General features: G+C 44.5%; 1 protein-coding gene across 1 annotated transcript in view; it reads right to left on the bottom strand.

Annotated features, from left to right (window-relative positions):
- Positions 1-406: 406 nt before the first annotated feature.
- Positions 407-8,649, bottom strand: part of LOC8030321 (voltage-dependent calcium channel gamma-7 subunit) — a 113,642-nt gene continuing 105,399 nt past the window's right edge. The window contains exons 3-4 of the mRNA XM_029977610.4: positions 7,593-7,733; positions 407-1,177 (exon numbers count right to left, since the gene is read on the bottom strand). Coding sequence (XP_029833470.1) covers positions 504-1,177; positions 7,593-7,733 — 815 coding nt within the window. The 3' untranslated portion in view covers positions 407-503. The remainder of the gene's footprint in view (positions 1,178-7,592; positions 7,734-8,649) is intronic.

Here is an 8,649-nt window from a genome sequence, read left to right as displayed (position 1 = left end):
AATTTCAAGACGCAAAAAAGCAACAAAAAAAAAGCAAAAAACAAAAAAAAAAGGCCGTGGTAAACACAAAGTATATAGATCGTATCTGTGATAACGCAAAAACCAGACGGTTGCGGCTGGTATAAAATTTGCCAGAGTGTGCATATTGTTAAATCACCATTTTTCAAAGTTTAAACAGACGTTGAATGCATTATCATTAGGGTTAACAGACAACATTAGCCTATAACAAAATTACTTTTTTTTTAGTGTTCGTCAAATAAGTGGCGGGCTCTGTGATACCGTCGAACAGCTAAAGGTTATTGAAGAACAGCCTTGGAACAAAAGAACCAAGAACTCTAGGAGAGTCGGATGTCTCACGCCATCTCTTCCAGCCTTGCCGCAGGATCAGGTGTGCCGTTTTCGCCGTTAGGCCTAGCTCTGTCGGGGCAAAACGTTAAGGACCTACTTTCCTTAGGCCTAACCGCATAGGCCTAGATTTATCTTTAAAAAATGCGAGTGTACCCTCAAACGGGCGTCGTTCTGCGCAGCGTTTCGAACGAGAACTCCCTGGAGTACTCGCGGGTGAGGTTGTCCGCCGTGGTGGACACAGTGTTGCACGTCGTGTCCCTAGAGAACGGCGGGAAGTTGTAGTACGATAGGTCCCTCATCGACTCGGACATGGGCAGGTGCGGCGGTGGCGATGCCCTCCTCCCGAGCACGTGCCTCGGCGGCGGAGGCGGCGACGCCGACGGCTCGAACACCAAACCAGGCTCCGAGCCCGTTCCGACCCCGCGACCCCGGCGACTGGGGCCGGCGCTTCGCGACATTGAGCACGACGGCGACGAGGAAGACGTGTGGTGCTGGTGACCGCTGCCAGTGCGGTGGTGGTGGTGCCTCGTCGACGACGAAGACGAGGACAGCGGCTGGTTGTAGCGTCGGCAGCCCGGTAGATGGTCCACGGGCTTGTGCCTCTCCAGCTTCTTCTTGAGCTGCTGTTGGTAGCGGTGGATGCAGAGGAATATGGAGAAGGTTCCCGCCAGCTCACAGGACATGAGGCCCGTGACAGCCAGGAGGAAGGAGTAGCCGTAGCTGTAGGTGAAGAGGGGCTCCTGGAAGGATGACTTGGGGCGTAGCTTTGAGCCCACCTCGGCCTTGAAGGTGGAGATGTAGATGACCATGCCGACCAGGATCATCAGTCCTGTAGACGTTTGCGGTAGGGGTTTACGAGAAAGAGGGACGTAGGCAGAGATGGGACAAGAGCGGGACAACAAATGGTTTGAGGGCCAGAAAAGGGTTAAGTGAGAGCGTGATGATGGTCATGAGTTATTAGCAAACGTGTATTTGTTTCCATTAAAAAAACGGGTGGAAATGTCATAACATTGGGAGTGTAAATAAACGTAACAAAACATATAATAAGGTTAGGGAGACATGAACCAATATGAGCCGGTTGTAGAAGTGTGATTATGGAAGACAATGATTGAGACATGGAAAGAAACGTACGATGTAAAAGAAAAAAGAAAAACAAAACGGAAAGATAATGAAGAAATTTATATAACAGATATGCAGCGGAACGGGACAGGACCCGAATGAGGGTAGGAAAGAATTGGGTTGAGGTGGGCAAAGGAAAGAGAAGAGAAAGATGCAAAACGTTAGTCACTAACTTCCGGTTCGTGCGTGTTCACAATACAACTTTCCACAGAAAGCGACAAAACTCTAGCTACATCATAAAATAAAGTCTATCGGTGATTTTTGTTTTTGCAAGATATTTATCATATACTTTTATATGAACAAAAAAAAACTATTTTCTACGGATGGGAACACTCTTCAGTTTCTGCATCGGCCGTTTATAAACTAGTCTATTTGCGATGCAAAGCATACTCAACTAATTTTGCCTGTAATTTAGATACATAAAAATACCACGTAGTCAGATACGTTCTGTTTGGTGATGATAATATATATTCAATTTAATCTTTTCGTTCGCTTTATGTCACTCTATCACGTAAAATTTAAAAAAAAATTGACGTTGGTTATTTTTTTGTTGTTGTGTTGCCCTCAAGAACTTTTCTTTAAACTGTGTGTTTAACACCGCGAGTCTTTTCACAAAGACGCGAAACCGTGATACGCAAAACGAACGAAAAGTTTGGCGACCGGAAATGTGAAGCTTCAAGCGCTTGTGGACATTACCAAACATTTTGAAGTGTCCATCGAGCGGTGAAGATTCTGCTGGTTACGTCGCTGGCACTTTCCAGAGGCCCATACGCGGCCATTACAAAATGCTACCTTCATTAACAGTTAAAGAAACGAATGGCGTGGCTGACACGCCATCGAAAACGCTTGCAAACTGTCAGAAACGTGTGAAAAGCCATACCCTTCTGACAAAGTCGTCCTTCAGGGTTTAGTGTTTTTTTTTTTCTGTGCGAACAGTTTTTTAGCCCTAAAAAGATCCAAGTCCCTTAGTTGAACGTCGTCCTTGAGGATCTCGTTCGTGTGAAGTGCGCACTTTTAAACATTTCTGCGCGTTTACTGTCATTCGTTGCACGCTGTGGGCCAGTCACTGCGATAAACTGAGTGCCTTCGAGAAATGACGGGGCGCAAGGAAACGTTTGATTTTTTTTATTCGAAAACGCAGTCTGCGCCGGGACAATGAGAAAGCGAAATATCGCTCATTACACATAACTCGTAGGGTTCCGTGTTCTCGGTAAATACCGATAAACCCCGAAAGATAACCCGCGAGCATGTTGTATCAAAAAAAGCGGGGAAACCGAAAAACACCGAATTAAGAGCTGTCCCCGTACGAGAAAAACCAAAGCTTTACCGGAAAAAAAAATTATTACTTGGGGCTTTTTTTTTTTTTTTTTTGCGTTCATTAGGCTTAGAATTTTGGCTGAACTGTCCATGAGGCTTCTTGTTTCTTGGAGAACCACTCGTCTTATCTCATGTCTTTTTTTTTTCTGATACGGGGGGACGTTTTTTGACCACACACGAACTTTACTCTCTGACGTCACGACGCAGTGGTGGCGCTGCTGTCGGTACCGCGCACGCGCAGATGCTTCCTGTCCCACGCGTATCTGGTTTCTGCGCACGCGGAAAAGTGAACTTGTTTGTCAACATCGTGTTGATGTGTACCAGTCGTGGCCTATGCTCTTCGGAGGTTGGGGAAATCCCACGGCCGTGCCTTGTTTTCTTCGACATGAACGCCGATAAACACCAATTTTTTTTTTTTTTTTTGCGAGATTAGAAAAATTATTTGATACAGTAAAAACCACCGACTTTGTGAAAATAAAGTAAATATAAAAAAAACAAAAACATCACCGAATTCGAAAAAAATATTATGTTTCATAAGTCCCTGCGAGCTTAAAAAGGCACTGACAGGCCAAAATTATGTGTTTTTTTTTATTATCCGTAACGATTGAAAACGATGCCATGGACATTTCCCTAAAACTTCGAAACTTAGAAACTCAGTATTTGTGAAGTAAGAAAACAATTTCCAAAAGCCGAATATGAAGTTCCCGCGCAATCCGCGCAGTGTAGTGACGTCAAAGATTGAGTCGTCCTGCAACTCGGGTTTCTGTCACGCCTATGTGCCGTGTTCGCCCACGTCCCGCGATCAACCGGTCCGTGCGTGCCGCCTGACGCTGTGAGCAGACGACGCTTCACTTTCGAGTTTGAAATTCCTTTGAGGCGCTTTCAGCGATCTCAAATTCTTTGAAACGGTGTGAGATAGAAGAGAACGCGCTATGAACTTTTGTGAGCGACGTGAGGGGCACGTCGCGCCGGTTTACCGTGAAAGGCTACCCCGGCGGAGTCACAACAGAGACTACGGCACACAGACACCAATCCCAGTTGTTTTGACCGTTTGACGATTTCCTTTTTGGAAGTCTGAGAGGTCGTCGGACACCTAATTAAGAGAACTTCGCCTGATTCCCCGACTAACCGATCATCTTCAGTGCTACATGCGTCGAGTGCCACCATGTTTTTTGAGGGAGGATAAAAAGCCTGGAGGCAACACCACTCCGGACTCCGATTTTCGGTATTTTAAAATGAAGGGCCGTAGTGCGTTCGCAATTCCGTTAAAAAAAAATGTTTCACGAATGCCGTCATTAAATATGTCGCTTACAAATGTTCTAAATTTCATAATCAATTACATCACAAATAAAAAGAGGCGAGAAGGTGGCGAGCAGAAAGAAGAACGCAAAAAAAAGGCGCGCGTGCCGCGTGCGATAAATTTTGTTTTTCGTGTTCTGGTTTTCTTTTTTTTTTTTTTGCGTGTTGATGATTACAACTTGCATAATTTTTGACAAAATTAAAAAAAAAAAGTACGAGCTCTTGGGTGTCAGTGTCCCTTTAAGCAACGCGGGGGAATGTCTTAATAAGTTCACGCGCTTTCGCTTCGCGAGGTTCGCTTTTCGGCCTACTGATCGACTAATGCCTTAATCTACCACGGAGGGGTAATAGCATGTTCGCGACTAACAACGTCAATCTATTTATAGCCATAACTAAATCTATGGGCCCAGAGCATTCTAAAAAAAACCAAACATTACATTCACGCGTGGCCTCTAAACGGTATTAGCGCACACGTAGAGAGAAGACAGAAGATACAGGAAAGAGCGCTTCTCTCTTCTCTCTACGTGTCCGCTAATACCGTTTATATGTTTAAATACCAACCAGCCCAATTATCAACCGTTTCACGCGTGGCCGAATTTTCTATTAAAATCGGCATAAAAAATCGATTACCTCCGTACTATCGCAGACACCAGGGGGCGCGGTGGGACGAGAAAAAGGGCTCCTCCTCGTCCGACAGCGCTTTCTGGTGACTGCGATAGTTACGAGGTAATCGATCTTTAATACAAATTTTGATAGAGAAATCAGTTTCAAAGATCGATTACATCGAAACTATCGCAGACACCAGATGGCGCTGTCAGACAAGGAAAAGGGCATCTCTAAGTCCGACGGCGCCCTCTTGTGTCTGCGATAATTTCGAAGCATGCGATCTTTGATACCGATTTTAATAGAAAAATAAACATGAAAGGTTGATTACATTGGAACTATCGCAGACATTGGAGGGCGGCGTCGGACGAGAAGAAAGACGGATGGATGGATGGATGAATCCGGTTGAGCCCTTTAGATCGGGCGGTAGCTTACGCCACCTAGCCATTTTGTTTGACCATTTAATAAGCTTAGAATATTTAAATGTGAAAACTATATTCACTCCGCACTGCAAAGAAAGTGAGGCTATAAAAGCCCCTTGCCATCATTAAATAAGAAAATACCTAGTTTTCTCTCGCTTTCTGCCACCATTCACTTAATCTTTGCTTGGTAATCTCTACTGTCTTGAAATCCACTCTTCCTTCGCTGTATCTAAAACCCAATGACTTTATTAAATCTATGTTGTCTTCGGTAGGCATAGGGTGAAGCCTTTTACAGGAGTATCAAGTGCTCAACCGTCTCGTCCTCCTCTCCACAAGCAGTGCACACTGTATCCATTTCCTGGCACTTCGCTCTGTATGTTCTGGTTCGCAGAACACCCGTCCTCGCCTCAAACAACAATGAGCTTCACCTAGAATTATCATAAATGCTTTCTTTGGCAATAACCGTTTTGTTTAATTTATAGCTTTTCAGAGCCGTCTTTGTCTGCATCCTCTCTAGCCACCGATCTCTTTTTGTGGCCCTAACTTTCTTCTTAACTGAGACCTGCTCTTCCGTAACTCCACTATAGCCTAAAAACTTTCCTCTTAATTTCCTAGTGCGCTGGCTCCACTTTGTGTCTTTACTTCTCATGTATAAATAGCTGAAAACCTTTCGTGCCCATTGCGCTCCATCCATTTGCCTCAACCGATCCTCAAATTCTATCCTGCTCACAGCTTCCCTGCTCTCAAACGACGCCCATCCCATGTCGCCTTGTACTCCCTGGTTTGGCGTTTTGCAATGTGCCCCCAAAGCCATCCTACCTACTCCGCGCGGTTTTATTTCTAATCTTGCATCCACTTCGGATTTCATGCATAGCACTGCGTTTCCAAAAATCAAGCCAGGAACCATGACCCCTTTCCAAATCTCTCTCACCACCTCATACCTGTTGTAATTCCAAAGTGCTCTATTTTTCATTACAGCTGCATTTCTGTTGCCCTTACCTATTATATACTATTCATGCTCACTGAGATATTCTGCAGCATCACATATCCATACTCCTAGATACTTGCATTTACTAGCTCTCTCAACTGTAATATTCTGTATCTTCAGCCTCTCAACTTCATCATCGTTAAAAATCATGACTGCTGATTTTTCACTACTGAATTCTAAACATAATTCCTCTCCTTCCCTACCACAGATGCTCATTAATTCCTGCAACTCTGTCGTGTTGTTAGCCATTAGTACGATATCATCCGCATACATCAATCCCGGAAAGGATTGCTGAATTTTTTGACCTAGCTTACTGTATGAAAAGTGGAATCCAAGCCCATTCTTCTCTAGTCTATCCTCCAATCCTCTCAGATACAACATAAACAGCAAAGGCGATAACGGGCACCCCTGCCTAAGGCCTCGTCATATATATTTTCCCCGTTGCCTTTCCTTCCCATGTTATAATCACGTTATTATATTTGTAAATGTTCCTTAATATTGCTGTTAGTACTTCATCTAGGTTCAAGCTCCCCACTATGTCCCACAGGTTCCTTTGGTTCAGATTGTCATAGGCACCTTTGATATCCAGAAATGCCAGCCAGAGCTGTCTGTTTTCTTTTTGCGCTGTTTCTATACACTGTGTTAGAGAAAATATATTGTCTTCCAACCTTCTTTGTTTCCGAAACCCGTTCTGTAACTCGCCCAGTATGCCCTCGCAATCTACTTATTCCTCCAGTCTGTTCTTTATAATCTGCATTACCAACCTGTAAATAACTGGTGTCATAGTTACGGGACGATAATTCCTAATATCAGACATCTCCCTTTCCCTTATATATCATACTCATCCTCCTAAGCCTCCATTCATCTGGAATATTTCCTTGTGTTATCATAGTGCTCACTACCTCCCTTAGTTTTGCCTTAGATTTAGGACCCAAATTCCTCACCAGCTTGATTGGGATACCATCTGTCCCAGTAAACGTACCACTAGGGACTCTTCGTTCCGCCTTTTCCCATTCTCTTTGACCAAAATCCGCGATGTCACAAGCTGGACTGCTGCTTCCTTCGGCTCTCCTATCTTCCACATATACCCGTTCCCGAAATTTCTCCTCCATCACTCCTCGACTACGAAACTATCGCAGACACTGGAAGGCGCCGTCGGACGAGGAGATAGACTTATCCTCGGTCAACGGCGCCGTCTGGTGTCTTCGAGAGTTTCGAGGTAATCGATCTTTGATACTCATTTTAATATACAAATCAGCCACGCGTGCATGTAATATGTTTGGTTTTATTGATTTTTAGAGCCCATAGATCGAGTTAGGAACATAACTATCGCGGAAAGTGGCTTAGTTCCCCATTTAATGTGTCGGTGAATACATTGTCTAGTATACATCAATACTAACGCCCAAACACATTCTGTAATATATTTCCTTTTCTCGGTACGAACAAGGGGGCGTGCATCTCTTTGTAGGGTGTGGTGAATCTGTCCTCCGGCATACCGGAGAGGATGAAGGCGATTCCCCCGGCGAATGTGAGCACTCGACCCCTGCGAAAGAGGTGTCCCAAGAAGCAGAGCAGTTCTCCGACGAGCAGCACCAGGGCGCTGATCAGGATGAAGGCCGACGCCCGCTTCACCGCGTCTGAGAGGAAAAAAAAGCAAAGTGAGAAAGGTGGGGACATGGTCATCGAATAGTCACACTTTCGCACTCCTAATTTGTTGAGAATAAGAGTGTATTCTTGAGCCACTGAGGGGATGAAAACTACAGGGAGTAGTTTCGCACGATGAAAAATCGCCCACAAAGAGACAAGGACAAAAGAGGAAGGAACACAGACAGGCAGTATAGGTTCAACTGTCTGTCCTCAAGCACGAGCTTCCTGCCTTCGATAACACTTGGGCGTCACGTGACTTTTGACCAGGGCTGCCAACCCGAGGGAAATTTCCCAGGTTAAGGGATTATTCAGGTCTATTTTTGGCAATAAGCGAGATCCTGCCAGTTGGAGGGAAATTTTGGGCATCGTATATATCTGGAATTTTATAGGTCAATAATGATTTTATTTCGAGAACAAAATATCAAACTTTAGCGGCTTTGACTACGTTTAGGCTATTCTTCCCAACCGTTTGACGGTTTGTTGTGCGACCATCTGAAAAAACTGAGGAGCACTCGAACAACGTTCTTCGGCAAAATCAATTTTCATCCGTTTTCATCGTCACCGTGAAAGGTATGGAGGAAGGGATCAGCCAAGTGGAAGCTACTAAGAGCCCCGCTGTGCATTTTTGAAAAAGAAAGCACGAGTACAGGAATAAATACTGCAATGTCTCGAAAAAAAGACTTACCATGACTAATAATATTTCGTGAAGCGCCGTGCACGAAATGGTAGTTACTGTGTGTCGTGTTTCCTGTGGTCGAGTTCGAAAACTCTCGCGTGTGTTACACTTTTTGTTTTGAACTGACTATTAAAAATCGCTGTTAAAGTTATTAAGCAGTGCCATGTGCTGATGGCGTGCATTACATACAAGGTGAAGATAGGGTTTCATTCGTCAGTTAGAATCTCACG

The sequence above is a fragment of the Ixodes scapularis genome, unplaced genomic scaffold, assembly GCF_016920785.2.
Source record: "Ixodes scapularis isolate PalLabHiFi unplaced genomic scaffold, ASM1692078v2 PGA_scaffold6__148_contigs__length_123643588, whole genome shotgun sequence".
Classification (NCBI taxonomy): Eukaryota; Metazoa; Arthropoda; class Arachnida; order Ixodida; family Ixodidae; genus Ixodes; species Ixodes scapularis.
Note: the sequence above shows the minus strand (reverse complement) of the source record. Positions and strands in the feature narration are given on the sequence as shown.